The 20,667-nt window shown below is 41.5% G+C and overlaps 1 protein-coding gene across 1 annotated transcript; it reads left to right on the top strand.

Moving 5' to 3' along the window:
• Positions 1-6,020: 6,020 nt before the first annotated feature.
• On the top strand, positions 6,021-19,083 carry LOC121319326 (probable ATP-dependent RNA helicase DHX35). Its single transcript, XM_041256642.1, has 22 exons — positions 6,021-6,314; positions 6,929-7,059; positions 7,927-8,019; positions 8,637-8,714; positions 9,138-9,242; positions 9,777-9,838; positions 10,480-10,549; positions 10,907-10,966; positions 11,549-11,661; positions 14,216-14,312; positions 14,410-14,568; positions 14,652-14,862; positions 15,206-15,330; positions 15,481-15,535; positions 16,002-16,097; positions 16,299-16,393; positions 16,662-16,739; positions 16,978-17,107; positions 17,649-17,730; positions 17,867-17,938; positions 18,363-18,474; positions 18,591-19,083. The coding sequence occupies exons 1-22, from the start codon at positions 6,275-6,277 to the stop codon at positions 18,624-18,626; spliced, it is 2,100 nt and encodes a 699-aa protein (XP_041112576.1). The 5' UTR covers positions 6,021-6,274; the 3' UTR covers positions 18,627-19,083.
• Positions 19,084-20,667: the final 1,584 nt, after the last annotated feature.

Below are 20,667 nucleotides of genomic sequence, written 5' to 3'. Positions count from 1 at the left end.
TTGGAATAAAGAGTTTGAGAAAAGCATCAGTTTAAGTTTTTTGTCTTTTTGGGACAGATTATTATCAGGCAACATTTGGCATAAGATACTGCTATGCTAGGAATGTTGCTTTTTTTTGGGGGGGGGGGGGGGGGGGGGGGGGGGGGGGGGGGATGTCCCAACATGTCTTTGTTTGCACTTTAGAGTAAGAGTTGTTGACTTGATTCTTGATTTGCATTTTTAAAAATAAAATACAAAATGGTACAAAACTCTTGAATTGTGGCTAAACTTGATTCCTGACACAGCGAAATATATTCATTTGTGTGCAACTGCATAACAGTGGCTGTAGGTTAGCCAGATATATTAATTTGCAAGTAGGTACCAACTAGTATTATTCATTCATAAGTTTGTGCATGCATGATACACATTTCAATAGAGCTGTTCCTGTCGGGTTGGACAAAACCTTTCTGTGGCCACTGCCAATCAATTATTACACACATGGGTAGACTTGTCAAGCCCTCTACCTGTAAGGTGCTGTATTTCAACTCCCTGGCTACATGTTGCAGGTCATTGCCTTGGTAACGGACTCTTTGACAGACCTGGACATCTTTAAGGATCTCCAGGAGGCCTGTACAAAGTGCAGTGTCCCAGTCTACATCCTGCTGGACCAATCCTGCCTCCCCTCCTTCCTACAGATGTGCAAGAGCCTCAGCGTGCGACTCGACGAACTGCAAGTAAGAATCCCTTCACTTCTGTGCCAGTATGACCGCCAAGAATGAAGTTTAGGGCAAAGTTTAGATTGAAGTTTGGACAAATAGCTGCAAGATCTGATTGAGCAAAGCCAAAATGCCACCACTGATGCAAGAGAGTGGCAGCCTTTCCTAGATACAGTAGGCATGTGCTGAATAAACTTTTTCATTTTATAGATATTGTGGACCATAACGGGAGTCACTGGCTACAGGAGCCCGATCCTGTGGAGGGGGGCCATCCAGCTGACACTGCCGGCACTCCGACAGAGGCTGCTGTTGGGGCGCCTGGGTGTACTCAAACAGAGAAGGCTGTCGAGGAACCCATTACAACATGTCATGCTTTCACCCAAACCAATGTCCTGACCGTGGATTGTGATGCCCAAACTGATGTTCTCTGTAAGGAGTACACTCAGTCATCAGTGACGTCTTCTACAGCCTCATCCACTCAAACCAACAGCCAGGAGAGCTCTGTGGCAACTGTCCCCTCAAGCTTCTCCTCCTCACACGACCAATGCCTTGAAATTCTCTCCTCCAAAAAACCCGGACTCCTCCCAGTCTCCCGATGACTCTCTAAGGGTCTGCTTCCAGAAGCTGAGCAAAGAGTGCCAGTACCACTACTCCATCATCCGTGCCAAGCTCGACCACATGGTCTCTCTTCTCTCCCATCGCCGGGAGCTAGTCTGCCTGACCTTTAACCCTAACAACTTCAACCACAGGAAGTTACAGGAGCACAACCCCCATGCTTTGAAATTTCGAGGTGCCGTGCTAATGCCGTCTCGGACCGTTCCAAATAGACTCAAGTAAAAACATGACATTTGAAGAGCAACTGGGAATGCGTATGAAATATCACACCCAAAATAATATTTTTCTTGTTTTTATAGTCACTTTGTGCCATGTATTTCAGATACAGCAGTTACACTCTGGTGAACCAGATGTACTTGGAGGTCAGACATGATTCTGAGAGCTCTACTGAGTCTCAACAGGAGCTTTAAACTGTATTTGTAAAGTCCCCACAATGTAATGACTGAAACAAGAAGAAGAATACATTAGTTAAGATAAGTCTGGTATTTCCTACCCAGGTAGCTCCTTTTAAATAGACAGCTTTTACTATGTTGGGATTGGAGCACTACCAATGAACTGGTCTGAATGCCTTTTCAAAGTTCATTCATAAGTCATCAATAATGGTACAAGTATTGCACATCTAATAGACTTGTGTTTTAAAGTTACTGATGAACTATCATGGAAAGGGACTTTATTTACTGTCCTTTTACATTTTGCTATTCAACCTGAACAACCGCCATTTAAATTAGGTATAAAGCGACCAGCTAAAGAGGAATGTCGGACAGTAGGTACCCAATACAAACCTCTCGTCATTTGCCATGACAAAGTCTTGGTTAGGGTGAAGTGGTAGAACTAGCATTACACTGAATTTATGTAAAGAATGTATATAGAATTGTATGTGCCTTGCCTTTTATTCTTGGTAATTTTTTTTTTGTTTTTTTTTTCCCTTGAGTAAACAAAAGTAAAATTTAGCAGTAATTTGGGGTGAATATTTTACTTCAGTGATGCAGAGCTAAGCAGTGATCACTGCCCTGGGACTCCCAGTAAAACCAAAGGGAAGGACATGTCTGTCAATGGCTTGGTTCACATGCACAGTGTTGTCTCGCGAATACATCGTGAAACAGCAAAATGACGTCCTTTTGGCAGTGCGACTTGAACTGCAGGGTCAATCGCTTTCTCACGATAAAAAATACCCCTAAAAACCCATGGAAACCAGAGCAGGAATCGTGCTTGTGGCTCATGAGATTTCAGCAGTCAAAATCCAGTTCTTCTGATTTAATCACACCTAATCTCCAGAAGAAAGGCTATACAAAACACACACCGAGGCTCCAACACACACACACACACAAAATGTATATTTCTGGACTACTTTAACACTAGAACCGCCTCGGTTCTACTCGTACCTACAGCCGCCGACGGCAGTCATTATCACGATAAATTTTAAACATCATCACTATTAAAATGAAAGACACTGATACAACTCAAACGTTTTATTCAAGCACGTGATATCAAACATCTGCATAGCCGAAACGGTGTATTTAAATGAACAATTAAAGAGAAAACTGGTTATTTTCTAACTTAGCACATACAAAGCACTACTTTAAAAATAAATAAATAAATAATACAATAAATATTTCAAAAGAAACTAGTGTGTAAACAGGTTTATGTACATACAAAACTGTAAAAACAAAAGTAGTTTTTAATCTAAAATGAAAGTAACATATCTCTTGCGTATGAATCCCTCGCAGCACAGAATCCCGGTTGAGCTGCTGCAGCCTTCTGCTTTGCAGTTTTCTGATTGAAGTGTTTCAGCTGAGGCGTTGTGGCTAGCTTCAAGATGAAATCTCTCCTACTGGTGAATTCCTTTTACAAAATTAGCAACTGATGGCTGCCAGGTCTAGTAGAGATGACAACAGATGACAAAAAATTCGAATATTGTAAGTTTATATTTAAAATGAAAACCTGTGTATTGTAAAAGACGGTTCTAGTGTTAATGAAATTTTAACTTTTGGATCAAACATACATATTATAAATTCTAAGTAGTAAAAGTTGTACTTGGTAGAAATTGTATTTTATATAATTGTATGTGTGTATTGGAAAGGTAACCAGACAAACAGGTAGCTAATGAATTGAGTAATCTGCATTGGTACGGCCGATTTTTTTATTTATGTATTTTTTTCTCTAAATTACAACTATATAGCGACACATTTCCTGTAAAGTACGGCAAAGATGTCTTGTGTAAAACGGCCATGACTTGTGCATGTAAACGCCACTTTTGTCTTGGACTGCCACTGTAGAACCAAAACATATTCTGAGTTACTGTGAACTGCAGGTCTGGTATACGTTGATCTAACACTTGTAATAGATGTTGTTTTTGTTTGGTTGAGATTTTTGAAAAGCTTCAGTACTTGAAAGTAAACACTAGTCTATTTTAAACATGAATTGTCTTTCCTGTGCTTCTAACTATATTCATATTGTGTGGCTGGGGTATGTGTCAGTCTTATTCCAAAATACCTGGAATTTTCATTCTGTATTGTGCAATTCTACTTGTTGTTATAGTTAACGACTTGTCACTTTATCTGTAGCAATAATTTAAACAAAATAAATAAATAATAATTTTAAAAAAACGAAATTGTTTGCTCCTTGCGTGTCAGCTGAGAGAGTTTGGATATTAACTCAAGTTTGGGTATATTAACCTCAGCTCCTTCCAAACCCCAAAATCACATTGTAAGTAAACATCTGACTTATATATATATATATATATATATATATATATATATATATATATATATATATATATATATATACACACACACAGTGGCTTGCAAAAGTATTCAGACCCCTGACCAATTCTCTCCTATTACTGAATTACAAATGGTACATTGAAATTTTGTTCTGTTTGATATTTTATTTTTAAACACTGAAACTCAGAATCAGTTCTTCTAAGGTGACATTGGTTTTATGTTGGGAAATATTTTTAAGAAAAATAAAAAGCTGAAATATCTTGCTTGCATAAGTATTCAACCCCTGTGCTGTGAAAGCTCCCAGTTTGCACGGATGAAAGAAATTGCCCAAACATGGACACAGTTACCTTACCATTGGTCTCCACCTGTGAACCATTAAAGTTGTTGTCACATTTTCTGCTCAAACAAGAAGGAGACTTGTGAGAGAAGCAACAGAGAGGCCAACAATCACTTTGAAGGAGCTACAGAGTTCAGTGGCTGGGACTGGAGTAATGGTGCACCAGTCAACCATATCAAGAGCTCTGCATAACACTGGCCTCTATGGGAGGGTGGCAAGAAAGAAGCCGTTACTCAAAAAGTACCACCTGAAAGCACGTCTGGAGTTTGCCAGAAAGCATGAGAGTGACCCAGCTGCGATGTGGGAAAAGGTTTTGTGATCAGATGAGACCAAGATAGAGCTGTTTGGCCAAAACTCAAAGCGCTATGTGTGGCGCAAACCTAACACTGCTTATGCCTCAAGACACACCATCCCTACAGTGAAGTATGGTGGCAGCATCATGCTGTGGGGATGCTTCTCATCAGCAGGGACGGGGCATCTTGTTACAATTGAAGGAAGAATGGCTGGAGCAAAATACAGGAAAATACTGCAAGAGAATCTGCTTCAGTCCGCTAAAAAACTGAAGCTTGGGATGAAATTCACCATTCAGCAGGACAATGATCCCAAGCACAAGGCCAAAGCAACATTGGAGTGACTCGACAACAAAAAGGTGAATGTCCTATAGTGGCCCAGTCAAAGTCCTGATCTCAATCCCATTGAGAATATGTGGCACTATTTGAAAATTGCGGTCCACAAGAGTCGTCCAACCAACCTGAACAACCTGGAGCAAATCTGCCAAGAAGAATGGGCCAAAATTACTCTGGTAAAGCTGGTACATACTTACCCCAAAAGACTTAAAGCTGTTATTGCAGCGAAAGGTGGCTCTACCAAATATTAATGTGTGGGGGTTGAATACTTATGCAAGCAAGATATTTCAGTTTTTTATTTTTCTTTAAAATATTTACCAACATAAAACCAATGTCACCTTACCATAATTGATTTTGAGTTTAAGTGTTTTAAAATAAAATATCGAACAGAACGAAAGTTCAATGTACATTTGTAATTCAGTAATATGAGAGAATTGGTCAGGGGTCTGAATACTTTTGCAAGCCACTGTATATATAACACACACACTGTTATAGACTACAGTATAGTCACAGTACATTATGGACTTGCCATTTTAGGCTCAAATTTATTGGTTGCATGTATTCTACATACAAGGGTCTATCTTAATTAATATTCTGTATTACTGTTCATTTTATTATTGTTATTTTATTATTATTATTGCAAGAAAAGGAAGCGTGTTCTAACGTGGCAATTCACAAGATAGTGCTGGCACTGTTGTAAAGACACTGGCTGATCTAGACTGTTTATGTTTATATATATATATAATTGAAATGTCCATGGACGGTAATAACACCCATTGTACCCTGGTTCGAGCCCTTCCAAGTTTTACTGTGAGTTATTTAGACTTTAGCATCTTGCTTAAACACCCTTGTTGAAAATATCTGCTCAGTTGTTTCATGTAAAATAATTTCAGTACAACTAAAAAGCTATGTGATCCGTTTTTTAATTAGTTTGTTTCCAAAGTCTTAACTTAAGTCGTTTACTGAGCTACTGGGTCGCGACAGCCTGGCTACCCTGCCATGTTTGTTTGTTTTCTCGCACTTCAGTCAGGACACAACTGTCAAAGACAAGCCGTTTTAACGTATACAATCGTCAGATTATGTACACCGACAGTTCTACTTTCTTGTTACTTTTTATATCAAGAAAACATACCTGATATCGGTAATAGAACAGTCGATATCAGAAACTGAGCATTACACGTTCAAAAGGTTTACCATGCCGTGCTACGAAAATAAAAAGTCCCTCCACTGCATTACTGATTTTAAATAAAGTTTGTGTGACTCAACCTTCGACCGAAAATGGCGGCGCCCTGGTCCACAATGAAGTTCTGGAAACCTGGTAAGCCAGTTAAGTGAATTACGAGAGTCTGTAAATGATCAGTGCATCGGATAATTGTCTTATTTGTGTATTTTTTTTTTCCATTTTTGAACATCGCCTCTTAATTTTAATGCCCGTGTTTGTATACACAGTGAAATGTTACGGGTTGTCTTACATTTTGTTTGGCCAGCGCTGTCATCTTGTTTTTGCAAAACATGAACCATAATAGCGATTCATTTTTGATACTGGGGACTTGTCTGTGCTTGAATCTTATCCGTTTACTGTGAAATGAAAACAGCGTAGTGCATCAATACAATACATTGCTTTTGACCTTCTTCGACCAGTATAATTACATAAAACAAACCGCTGATGTTGCAGTAAACACTGACGGGAGATACTTGCATAATAATCTGCAGTGTTTAGAGACAGCAGCTGCTTCCATGGCCAGTAAAATGCATCTTCACCAGATTAAATTTAATTGCCGTATTTGTTTGTTTTTATTTACTACCTGAAAAGAAAACAGACATGGTAATGTTAGATATGTTTACCGTCTTTCTCTCTACTATTATTGTCTATGAATAGTTTATTGTAGTTTAAAAAAAGGGAGAACGATTTTTTAAAATGCAATTTCCCAGGAACGGAAGGTCCAGGTCTCGGTCTCAGTGAGGAACGCGAGGGGACTGCAGAGGTCGGCGGCTCTATAGTCTACAACCCTTATGCCTCACTGTCCATCGAGAAACAGAGGCAGAAGCTTCCCGTGTTCAAGGTATCCGCCAAAGGGGCGAAAGACGCATAGTCCAGGGGAACTACGGTTGACACAATCTTTGAAAAAAAAAATGCTCAGTTTCCTGCTTAGCAATTTGAGCCTTTTCATGATTTGCATGGGTTGAGACTAATTAGTTGCACCCCAGCTTTAGAAACACCATAAGGCCCATTCTCTTAAGTGTATCTAGTAAAGCCTGTAGAGTCTTCTTGTGATCCCTGTAACCATGCAATGTTTTTACTTGGGGAGCTGATCGCTACAAAGAATGAGTGAATCACAGTACAGAATATATTATACTATCCTTTAGAGAAATCATACTTTTATAATGAATTGCCTGTGGACCAGGTGAAGTTTATTAATTAATTTAGTCGTCGCTAATTTTTTACCCGAGTTTTTTTTCTCCCCAATTTGGTATGTCCAATTATTGTCTGTATCCTCGGCTCATTGCTCACAACCACCCCCCCCCCCCCCCCCCCCACCGAATCAGGTATTTTACACATTGAGGGTCCACAGCGAGATCAATAGACTTATAGTGCCGGAGGACAACACAGATCTGGAGGCTCCACTGCAGACCAGCAGGCGCCCTATCGGCCACAGGGGCTGCTGATGCGCTGTGAGCCGTGGATTCCCCTGCCGACCTAAGCCTTCCCTACCCGGGCAGCGATCGGCCATAGGAGCTCCCGGTCACAGTCGGCTGTGATGGACTCGAACCTGCAATCCCCAGGATATAGGGCACATCCGCGTGGAGCGCCTTTGCTGGATGCGCCACTCGGGAGCCCCTACAAGATGTTTTTGTTTTTTAATAACAGAAATTACACAGATACTTGAATGTCAGGTAATAATTCTTGGGTTTATATTTCTGGTTTCCAGCACAGAAATTACATCCTGTACCTGTTGGAAAACTATCAAACTGTGGTGATCGTTGGAGAAACAGGATGTGGGAAAAGCACTCAGATTCCTCAGGTAAATATTTTTTTTCTAAGGGCAAGTTATGTTTGAGCAAAAACAGGAATACAAAAATGTATTTTAAATAAGAGCACAGGATCTATTCAATTGGTTTAATCAGGAACTGGTGAAATACTTATACATTTTAGATAATTAAAACTGAGACTTGTGTGGACCAAGGTTGTAAAAATCTAAACGCCAAACAGTGCTGTTTTATTTAGTATATTACTGTGTGTAAATTGCCAGCAAGAGTTCTATTTTAATGATATACACTATGGCAGCTTTTAGATCTACCACCGTTTACATCAATTGTGGAACAGTATAATAATTTCAAATGTGTAATATTAGGATTTTAGGACTGGTGTTTGGCATGCATGGTAACCTTAGACTCTCCGTCTTTTAAATTAAAATGATCAACTAGATAAAGATGTATTTTTTTTTTTTTTTTTTTTTTTTTTTTAAACACTCCTTTGCTGATGGGTGATTCATTGTACTGTACCAATAATGAATTGTAAAGGCAAATGTAGTTGTGTTGCAAAATCATGGGTTTCAGAAGTGCACCACATCTTGACTGTGGGAGAATCCACACACTGTGCCGTACAGAAATAACATCTTGATTGCTCTCTGGTTCTCAGTATCTCCTGGAGGCTGGATGGGCTGCAGAGGGGAAAGTGGTGGGAGTGACCCAGCCACGAAGGGTGGCTGCAGTCTCTGTGAGTTTCTTTGTGTGTGTGTGGGGGGGGGGCAGGGGGAGCTGTGCTGCTTCGTGTTTGGAGCTGTATTAATGTATACTACAGTATGTGTGTATATATATATATATATATATATATACATACCAGCTAGTGCCAGCCACAACTTTCCTGAGGACAAATTCTTAACATTTCTTCCCTGAATGTGAATTTACAAATCTAAAACCAAGGTCTTTGTTGTAATTAGTCAAAAACTGTGGAATTAAAGATGTTCTGAACATGTAGTGTAGGTTGTAGCTTCTAAAATAAATTACTGGTATACCATTGCCTAAAAACACAAACCGCATTAGAGGTTACTAACGCACAGTAGATGTATTCTTGGATGTTTAGGAGTTTCCCTTGACCACCAGGGCTTGACCCATAACCTCTTATTCACTCCCTGATCAGGTGGCTGGCCGTGTGGCCGAGGAAAGAGGGGCATTGCTGGGCCATGAGGTTGGATACACAATACGGTTTGATGATTGTTCTGATGCCCATGCCACACGCATCAAGGTAATACAAATATTAAAGTTGAACAGAAACAAACCTAATGGACCATGTTTCCAAAGTCTTTGCGCCAGTGCCATAGTTATTAACTGAATAGTAAAATAAATAAATACATAAATAATTTTATAAAACCAGCATGAAAGCCCTTCAGGTGCAGGTAATATCAGTTCAGGTAACTGGATTATTTCTTGATAATTTTATATCAGTATTTTCTTTCTGCCACATTTTAAAAAATTTGAACACCACCACCAGAATTGATTAGGTGTCAGGAAGCATCTTTTTATAGCATGATCTACGAAATACCTGTATATTCCAAAGAACCAATTATTTGTGGAAAAAAAGGTGGGTCCAATGATTAATATTGTTACTAGTGCTGTTAATACGTGAACAGCATGGGTTATAGAACAGGCCTTTTAAACATTAGTAAAAATCCACCCCTTTTTCTAAGTTTAGTCTGCCTTATTTGGTTGATGGGAAATGTAAGGTAGTGTCAGAGTTTATGTCAGTGGGAGGTTTATGTCAGTTTCTTGTTTGTTTCAGTTCCTGACTGATGGAATGCTGGTGAGAGAAATGATGGCGGATCCTTTATTAAAGAAATACAGGTACTGGCAATCGATCACTCCCTTCTACACTGTCAAAAACCTTCGTGTTTGATCCTTCTAAAATATACTCCCCTTGTTCATAACCCTTCGAAGCTGACTGTTACTTGTTTTTATGCCCGTCAGAAAAACATAAATGAGAGGCATGATATATTTAGAAGGCATGATATCTGTCAGGTTTGGTTAAACCTGTACCTGGACATGAATAACTATATTAAAAAAACACTTAAAACATTCCTGCAAACTCATTGTGAATATGAAAGCTGGAAATGGACCGTGCTGGGTACAACTTATACACCACCCTTTACCAAAAAAAAATTATGGATTTTTAGAGAATCTACTTATGTGGTCCATAAAATGATTTATTTTTTGTTAATTAGTCATCTGTTTATCTAAAGTTTGTTTGCATTGCAGTGGTCAATGAACAGCAGGCATGTTGTCCCTTGTTTTGTAATATGTACAGTACAGCTGACCCTGTCTCTTATATTATAAGACCCTCTTCTCGCTCGCACTTAGTGACAGAACTGTTCAGCGGCTGCTATGTGTTCCTCTGTCTCACCCAGTCTTTTATCAAAGAGACAGAGCCCAGTGTAAATACACACGTGAATGTGATGATATCTGCTCTATATCTGATGTCTCCACAGTGTCCTGATGCTTGATGAGGCTCATGAACGAACCCTCTACACAGACATCGCTGTCGGACTTCTCAAGAAGGTTAGCCCCCTCTATCACAGTTCACCTTCTACTTCATGGTCCAGATTAACTTTTTTTTATTTTTTTTATCACTTCTTCAAAACCAACAAGATGCCCTTTTTAAATAAAACACTACTTATAAACCGTTTACACTGTGCTTGAGAATTTGCATTGGTTCTATGGAAAAACGGCTTGTGTCTGATTTGGGTGACACACACTTTTTATACAAGCTTTACATGCTGTCTGTGCTGGTGGAGTAGAGGGAAGTTCTTGTACTCGCTTAACAGAAACTCTGCTTTTCTTTGGAAGAAATAGAGCTTTAAAGTGACAGGTACCCTAAGGATTCACCGGCCTTGTTTTTCATGCCTCTCTTATCAGATTCAGAAGAAACGCGGAGATCTGCGACTCATTGTGGCGTCAGCTACTCTAGATGCTGAGGTATTTATTTATTTTTTTTCTGACTTTAGAATGCTGTCTCGATGAAAGTACAGGCTTAAATTGATCAAAATGGTCAAAGCAGCAGTCATCTTAAAGGGCAAGGAATGTGTTTTTCAGTTAGGAAATCTGTCAGTGTGTTTGAGAAGTCAGCTGGGGTCCAGAGACGAGGTTTAAGTGGCACTATTGATTTGTAATGCTTAATCAAACATCCTGTAGAGCGCACATATATTCAATGACTCAGCCTGCTATACTGTACGTTTTCTAACCAAGTCTGAACAAGCTGTACCTCTGAGTCACTGCCAGATGTAATGCAAACAAGTGAAATGAAATGAAATCTTTCTGTTCCTTCAGGCTAATTTTTAAAGGTTTCTTTTTTTTTTCACGGGCATACTGGAATGAACCCTTCAGCATTCCAGAAGAAAAAGGTCCGCTTTTCCTATGATCTGAGCTGAAATTGTAACCATCCCTATAAAACAAAAACAAAAAAACATTATCGCACGCTGCATTGCAATATATGTGAAACATGACCAAAAATTACCAGTTCAGAACATGTGTATGTTTTTTTTTTTTTTTTTCCTGTAGCAATTTCGGGATTTCTTTAACCTGAATGAGTCTGGAAACCCCAGTAAGGATACCTGTGGGATTCTAACAGTGGAAGGGAGGTCATTCCCTGTGGATGTCTTTTATACAATAAGGTAAGCCACGGACTGCACACTGATAGGTGGTGTTTCTGACCACTGAACCACGCATTGCTTGAATGATAATGAAAGGTTGTTAAACTGTGTACTCGGGTAATTGTAATTCTGTATGTATTGTTTGTCAGCTGACAAAATAAAGTGATAGAAAAGAATGCAATACACAAGGATGAAACCATGCATCAGTAGTGTCACTTGGAAACAATGGGGCCTGTCTGCAAACTTTTAAATCAGGTGTTTATGACTCCCATTGTAGAGCAGTTTGATCTGTGAGCGTTGTAAGTTACTGTCACAAAGACAGCCGGAGTGGGTGATGTCAGACCAGGCCAGGAAATAAACGACAGAGAGAGGCAGAGTTTAGTGGAGCTGAGCGAATGGTCTCGCTCAGCATTTAATAGTGCACAAACAGACAGACAGAAAATAAACGGTTGTAAGGAACAACCCCGAGTATGTGAAAACATGCTGCTTTTATGCAGCTGTACCGAGACTCAACTGCTAATCAATCATTCAATTGGAGTCGCGGTACAACTGCACGCAGTTCCAGCGAACCCAGGCGAAGCGGAGCAGCTGGCAACCCCAGGCGATGCGGAGCGGCTGGCAACCCCAGGCAATGCCAGACAGACATCCTTGGGCGAAGCGAGGCAGGCATCCTTGGGTGAAGCGAGGAAGGGAGTCAGGACAAGCTGGGGTGCGGGAGTTGGCCCTCTTCTTGGCCACTGCGGCCGAGCGGTTTTTCCCTGTGCTTCTCTCAGCAGCCTATGAAAGGGCTGCTGAGGAATGCCAGCATCTATTCCTGGTCCTTCTGGTGCAGGGAGATGCAACTCCTATTCCTCTCCTCGTGATGGTGGGGAAGTGATACCAGCAGGCATTCATATACTGCTGGTGGAAAGGGACCCAGCAGACATTCACCCTCTGCTGGTTGACGGTGACCCTCTGCTGGTAGAGTAGGCAGAGGCAGCTCCTGCTGCTCTGCTCCTGGTGGTGGAGGTGGCGGAGGCAGAGACAGCTACTGCTGCCCTGCTCCTGCCGGTGGAGGTGGCGGAGACGTGTAGTCTGGTGGCGGCAGAGGTGGGAGCAACGTGTAGTCTACCCTTGTTACAGGGGACTGGTACTCTGGAGACAGCGGTGGAACCTCTCCCTCTGGCACTGGAGACGGCAGCAACGGCTCCTCTCCCTCTGGCGCTGGAGATGGCTTCTCTCCCTCTGGCTCTGGAGGCGAAACCAGCAGGCATTCTTCCTCTGCTGGTGGAGACTTGGGCAGTGGACGCTCTGCCTTCCTCTTCCCCTTTCCCCTTCTCTGCCTCCTCCTCACCTTCATCTCCTGGGCCAGTTCCTCCTCTCCCTCTTGGTAGGGGCAGCGCACCATTGGGTGCCCGAACTCCCCCACAGGCAAGGCACCAAATGAGTTTTTGCGGTTCCTGCTCTGGTCTGTGTCTAGGGGGCGCTGGTAATCCTGGTTCTGACACCACATGTCACAAAGACGGCTGGAGTGGGTGTCGTCAGACCAGAGCCAGGAAATAAACGACAGAGAGAGGCAGAGTTTGGTGGAGCTGAGCGAATGGTCTCGCTCAGCATTTAATAGTGCACAGACAGACAGAAAATAAATGGTTGTAACAAACAAACACACAGGACACGGCACTGGTAGCCAAAACAAAAAGACAAACAAAATGGACTACAAAATGGACTACAGACAACACATACAAGTACACAGATCTGAAGGGACTAATTGTATGCGTACTTGTGACAGCTGTAGTGGGGAAGTCAGACCAGAAGAAACACACAGCACTGCGAGATGAAATGATGAATGGAATGCACTGCTGCACGGTTTTATTATTAGAAAATAAAACAGTTGTACAAAAAACAAGACACGGCCCTTGACGCCAAAATAAATAGACAAACAAAATGGACTAACACTTAAACAGTGGACTAACAGAAACACGGCGAGTCAAAACAACGGTTATATATTTACTTTGTTTAGTGTTAAATTCTATCCTCTCCACACCCGTTCTCCACTCACCGAACACACAACCCCGAGTGAGTGAAAACTTGCTGCTTTTATGCAGCTGTACCGAGACTCGACTGCTAATCAATCATTCAATTGGAGTCGCGGTACAACTGCACATGAATTAATAAAGTGCAATTCCCCGTGCTCACATATTATTACTTTTTACTTGCAAGTGCTGTGCAATCCTTGTGCATAAATACAAATATACATTTTAAACACTCGTGTTACACAGACCTGTTTATATCCCATGTACCAATGACTATATACCAACGTTAACACACAACAGAAAATACACACAGGGGCGGGCACTTTGCCACAGTTACTTGTTCAAAAGGTGCAGGCTGTGCCTAAACAAAGCTGGAATGGCTCAGACTGTTACCCTTTAGCTATTAAAACATTTTCTTTTGTTTATGTGTGTGGACGAGTGAGAGTCATTTTAATATTCATGAAACTGTTCCTGAGTGTCACTAGCTGGAGTTTCAGATTGTGCTCGCAAGCGTTGTGAAGAGGGCCCAGTGTGCAGCTTGATTTTACTGTTTGCCAATCCAGCCCAGTTCCTGACTATGTGAAGGCCACAGTGGAGACGGTGATGAAGATCCACGAGTCTGAAGGAGATGGGGACGTCCTGGCATTCCTCACTGGGCAGGTACAAGATACTACCCAGGAGTGGCTTTCCCTGTCAGACCTGTGCTGAAATTATAGCTTCCATGTGTGAGAGGAGTGAAGCTGTGTTGTGTTTGCAGGAGGAGGTGGAGACAGTGGTGTCCATGCTGGTAGAGCAGTCCCGGGCCCTGTCCCGCTCGGGGATGAAGAAGCACCTACGAGCTCTTCCCATGTACGCCGGCCTGCCCTACTCTGAGCAGATGAAGGTTTTCGAGAGGGTGCCCCATACTGTGCGCAAGGTGAATTGCCTGTCCTCTTTTATTAAAAGATACAAATAAAAATGTTGTATTTGAACTGAGTCATCTTCTCCTGTGTGTTTCAGGTGGTTGTTGCCACCAACATTGCAGAGACCTCCATCACTATAAACGGCGTGGTGTTCGTCATTGACTGCGGGTTTGTGAAGCTGAGGGCCTACAATCCCAAAACAGCCATCGAGTCCCTGGTAGTGGCTCCTGTCTCCCAGGCATCGGCCAGTCAGAGAGCAGGAAGAGGCGGCAGAAACCGGGCCGGGAAGTGTTACCGGCTGTACACAGGTACAGGGGTTTTAATTCATAAAACGGACATTGTTTCATTTCATATCTCTTGCACGGGGGGGACGTCCCCTTTCTCCCGTCCCCCGCCTCTGAAAGCCACGCTTTGATTCTCTGAAAGTGTGATTTTGTTATGTGGCCACTGGGTTCATATTACGAATATCATCAGAATAATATATATGAATGATAACGCTTTTAGAGGGGGTGTTAGTTTACACTTCGTTAAATCAGAATCTCCAGCAACTCATTTCTAACCTTTGGAATACCTTTCAGGCACGAATTCAGTGTTTTTTTGTGCATGTGCTGCCCTGTAAAAGTGCTGCTGCTGTTTTTTTTCTCCTTGTAGAAGAAGACTTTGAAAAGTTACCCCTGTCGACAGTCCCCGAGATGCAGCGCACTAACTTGGCCCCCGTGATCCTGCAGCTGAAAGCCCTGGGGATAGACAACGTTCTGAGGTTCAGCTTCCTGTCTGTAAGTCACTTTCCCTCACCTTTGGCATAATGAATCAGTGTATTTCCTCCACTATTAAGCGACTGGATCATGAAGCAGATGTTAACCCTGTTTATGAAATGACCTCATAACGCTTCCCCCCTTTTTTTTTTTTTTTTTTTTTTTTTACAGCCTCCCCCTGCCCAGTCCATGGTACAGGCTCTGGAACTGCTCCTTGCACTTGGAGGTGAGAACACTGTGAGAAACAATATTCTAAACAGCTGTTTGGATAGGTGGGGCTTCTCCACAGCATTTCCTGCTTTGTTCTGCTCATCACACACATACTGTAGCACCTACGGCATGGTGGAACATGAATTGTCTTTCTGGATTCCCACTGTTGGCCAATACTGCCATCAGTGTGTTCTAAAACAGAACACTGAAAAAAAAAAACCCCAAAAAACACCCATTGATCAGACATTGCAGTTCCCTTATTCATCAGGTTTTTAAGCATGCATCTGCTTTACTGTGATTTCCAGCAATACCTCACATTCTCAACAAGGTCAAAATAGGAAGCCACAGAGAACAAGAGACTACGGTAGAGCTTTTATAGCTGCACACTTTAGATATATTTTTTAACCAGTCTATTTAAGCCAGAATCAATGCAGTAGTAGCTTTCACCATGGTGATGATTTGGTACCTGTTTTGTGCTGCAGGGTTGGATGAGCAAGGCCGACTGACTGAGCCACTGGGAATGCGGATGGCTGAATTCCCCCTCATTCCCATGTTTGCGAAGATGTTACTGGAATCGGGTGAGTAAGGAAACACTTGTATCAATGTAAGCTCTCCGATTTCAGCCAGTTATTTAGCATGCGGACTGAGTGTACTAAAAATGTGGATTTGATACTCCGCTTTCAGTTCTGTGCATGACGGTGTTGTTTCGTGGATTGAGTTTTGCACTTTGTGCACTGTAATAAACGTCATTGGACGGCTGTTTGAATGTTGTATTGCAGGGAGTTTCGGCTGCTCTGAAGAGATTGTGACCATCGCAGCCATGATGCAGATCCAGAACGTGTTCGTCTCTCCTCCCAGCCAGAAGAAGGCAGCTGTAAGTGAAGCGATTTCTACACAGGTTTCCTTTCAGTCTGCTCCTTGCACACGCGTCATATTAACAGTGCAGATGAAGATCAAAAACTTGGGTCACAGTGGCCAGGCAATGCACTTAATATAATAGCTTAACATACAGTATTTGTACAACTGTCTGTTGGCATAGACACTATGTTATTTTGAAGGAGTTTCTTAGTTCTTCCAATTATCAGGTGTTTCTGTTGGAATTTATTCCAATGTTTCAGCGCTTTCCTTATCCTGTTTCACAGGCCAGGAAGCACAGGAAGTTTGCCGTGGCAGAAGGGGACCATCTGACCATGCTGAATGTTTATGAAGCCTTCGTTAAGGTAAGAACCACATTTTTAAACTGAAGATCTTGTTCAAGGCTGACCCACTGACACACACACAGCATCTTATTATCTTGTTTTAAATGGGGACGGGCAGGTTCACACTACGGCTGTTTTACAAGTTAGTGCTAGGGATTTTTAATGTTGTCTCAAGAGAATGGGCAAAATCCCTACATAACTGCATAGTTTCAAGTGCACAAACATGATATGCTTGTGTGCCCTGTTTTCTCTTGGGCAGAATCACAGGAGCTCGCAGTGGTGCCAGGAACACTTCCTCAACTACAAAGGGCTGCAGAGAGCTGCAGCTGTGAGGGAGCAGCTCTGGAGACTGCTGATCAAGTTCAGAGTCCCCAAGAAGTCCAGCGAAGGCAAGTCCACTGCACTGTAGTGTTTCACCCATTTTTGAGCATTAATTTCTCTATAATAAATATAACCATATATTTCAGCCTTTTGGGGTGCGGGGACAGAAATAAGACTCCTTTTGTATAGCAGTTTCACTCATTCCAGGTTTTACTGTGAGCTTGATTAGCCACAATGTATATAAGTAAAATGTATAAATAAATAATGTGTCTTATTAAACTTGTAGTAAAACCAGGAATGGCTCAAACAGCTATGCAACAGGAGTCTGACATCCCTGGGGTATCTCTCTAGATAATAATCTAGCTTTAGGTAATTTTGCCAACCGTATGTTTAAATGAGCCATTGCATTGAAAATGTTTCTGGTGAAGAACGGACATTTAAATTCCCTTCTAAGTACTTCTTTTTTTCAATTTTTTTTTTTTAATTTTGGAAAGGTGGTTGCTAGAGTTCCTGGTTTACTTGGGAATGCCCTCTCTGGCTGTTTAAACTTATTAAACCTTGCAGCCAAGTAAAAGTTGGTTGTAATGTGCTGTGGTGTCTGATTCTCAGGTGACCCGGAGGTTATTCTGCGCTGCATCGTCTCGGGGTTCTTTGCCAACGCGGCCAGGCTTCACCATTCAGGGGCGTACAGGTACGAGCGAGAATGCCCTTTATTACTTCATTGCGCATATATAATTTTTTTTTTTAAATACATGTATTTAAGTTTCACGTGAGGCCTGTGTTTGGTATATTTGTATCTGTAGTAAAAATACTCTCTTGTCTTCCAGGACGCTTCGAGATGACCATGAGCTGCATATTCATCCCACCTCTGTGCTCTACGCTGAGAAGCCACCTAAATGGTAGGCTGCAAGACCTTTGTCACACCCCCACCCAAATGCTGTACTCGGTATAAGGGCTTACATGTTACAGATGTTTGTAAGCATGTGCTGTTGGTAAACCAAACTGCCCGATTAACACAATTGCAGATTGTGCCAAAATCGCACAATGCTAGGGAAAACTGACACTGCATGAGCAGCGCTTCTCATTCAGTAGGCAGTATGGAATATACAAATTCAAATAAGTAACAACAAAGAAAAATAATAATGTGTGGATTTAGTGGCTATCTCGATTCATTTTAATCTATAGTTGTAGTAAGCATGTACACATTCGAACTTGACAGGTGGCTGTATTATACTATCTATAGATGAAAATGTAAATCTACTCGCAGCCGGAAAGCGTGGCTCTGGTTGTCAGGGATGACAGGATTTCCAATTTCCTCTGCAGGGTAGTGTACAACGAGGTGGTGCAGACATCCAGGCACTTCCTGCGGGACGTGTCTGCAATAGAGTCCTCTTGGCTGGTGGAACTGGCCCCTCATTTTTACCGGAGGGGAACGGTAAGGACATCCTCTCTTTTTTTACTGTTTTTATTTTTCTGTAGACTCTAGCAAATGCGAACCCCTTTGTTGGAACTAACATGTAACCCTTTTTAAATTTTTTTTTTTTTTTATAGCATTCATCGGGTTCAAAGAGAACAAAAGTAGTTTGAGCAAAGACTGAGACTGCCTGGCCCATACAGGTCACTACTGTAGAGGGCATTAAGCAACAGAACTGCTGCAGGATGGGACACGGAAACATGTGAGGGGACCCGGGCCAGGCGAACCAAAGAGTGAACACTGTGTTAAAAAAAAAAAAAAAAAAACGCTAGGTTGTCCCTGTACTCCATGTCAGGGAAGCACTTGATGAAGCTGTGCTCATTCACTGTATTGAGTGTGATCTACGCTGACATGGAGATGTTTGAAAACAGCAAGCAGAGAACTGCTTCCTTGACAAGCGAGTCAAGGGAGAACCTTAACACTGTGCTGCTGCCCTTGCTTACCCTCTGGGTATTGCTCTATATATTCCTCCATTGCTCCATTTTCAGAATGTTTTGACTAGCCAGTGTGTTTAATTAGAGAGACATGAGTTGTCACTTCTGAAACCTGCTTGCTATTAGGTCGCTCTGTTACTGTCTGCAGAATGAGGATGTCAGCGTCGTCTTCATGCTCCATTTAGATCTAGGGGTGTGCCAATAAATGTCATTTAATTCTTCCATGAAGAAACGTGCTCTGTATGTCATGTAAAAAAATATGTAAGATAACTCAATAAATACCCACAAATCACTGTCGTGTCAGTAAGGTTATCCTTTAACCTTTATTTGTAGCAGAATTACTGGAGGGTTATTTATTAGACTAGACACAACTGCACAAGTACCAAGGTCGCCAAAACTGCTAACCCATTTCCACTCTCCATTAACTTGTAATTGATGTATCAATTAACCTGGATGTTTTTGTACTAGGTGTACATGTACATGGCTAATAACTTACAAAAGCTGGTAAGTGGCAGAATAACTTCCCTGGATCACTTCAGTTGTCCACCTTTAGGGGGGAAAAAAGGACATTGTCACACGTAGAACCAAAAACTAGTGTGAAAGGCACAAAGTTTCATCTACTTCAAAGAGTAAATTTAAACATGCAGTACTGTAATAGATCAGATTTTTTCTGCATGTCTAATATAGAGACTGGTTAAAAAAAAATTAAGAATGAAAGTATTTCAGCCATATTCTGCAGTTAATGGAAATGTATGTTATATGATCCACTAGACAGTGTACAAGGTGGTAAGAGATGTGTGCAGTTATTCAGCGCTAAGCGTGGTAAGGACTTCACAAGGGGTGCCCATGTAACCATCTCCTCCCTCAAAGCAGTACCTGCATCTACCAATGAGATCATTAGGTTGTGGAGTAGAAAAGGAACTGTTCACTATTCTAATTAAAGGTATAGTAATTAACAATAATGATGTTTTAACCTGAAAAATATTTAACTATGGGGAAGACATTGTTCAAACAATTCACACAAAAAGCTGAAATGCACCAGCTGCTTTGTGTGAAGAGACTAGATTAGATTATTGTCAATAAGAGATTTACATGAAAATAATAAAAATACAACAATTCAGCAAAAACAATAAATTAACTTGGGTCATGGTAATTAAAAGTCTGTAACGCCAAGAAGAATTGAGACAACAAGGATAAACCTCTTTGGGGAGAGGGGAAATACAGTCCTGAATAGCCTGTAACTATTTAAATCATTCACAATTCCATCAAGGCGTGGTGGGAGAGAAACAGACACATTTTACCCACCACCTTTAAACTCCAGATTTCTGAAACACCCTGTTTAAATTACAGAAGAGAAGCTGTATTAAAAGGCTGATTCTTCAGCTCGTCCGCTGGTGTTTTTTTTTAAAGGTCCCCTGACTCGTACTGAAACTCTCACTGTTGCTCAGACCGATATGGGGTGTTCCTGCTGTGTGTTTGCTGGCGAATGTCATGTTTTTTCTAATTTGCTGAAACTCTTCCCACAGTCAGTTCAGACAGACGGACAGTGTCTCACCTAGGAGAGCTCTTTACTGTACGTCCATCTTCCAACCTTACTGTTCCCATTAGCCCCTGTGTCACCAAGAGTAGCACCAAATTTAAAAATTTGCTTTTAACTTCTAAATTTTCTGTTCAGGGTTGGCAGTTGTCCTCGTTTTTTTTCTTTACATTAATTTTTCAA

Source organism: Polyodon spathula, chromosome 8 (assembly GCF_017654505.1).
Source record: "Polyodon spathula isolate WHYD16114869_AA chromosome 8, ASM1765450v1, whole genome shotgun sequence".
NCBI classification, from domain to species: Eukaryota; Metazoa; Chordata; class Actinopteri; order Acipenseriformes; family Polyodontidae; genus Polyodon; species Polyodon spathula.
Note: the sequence above shows the minus strand (reverse complement) of the source record. Positions and strands in the feature narration are given on the sequence as shown.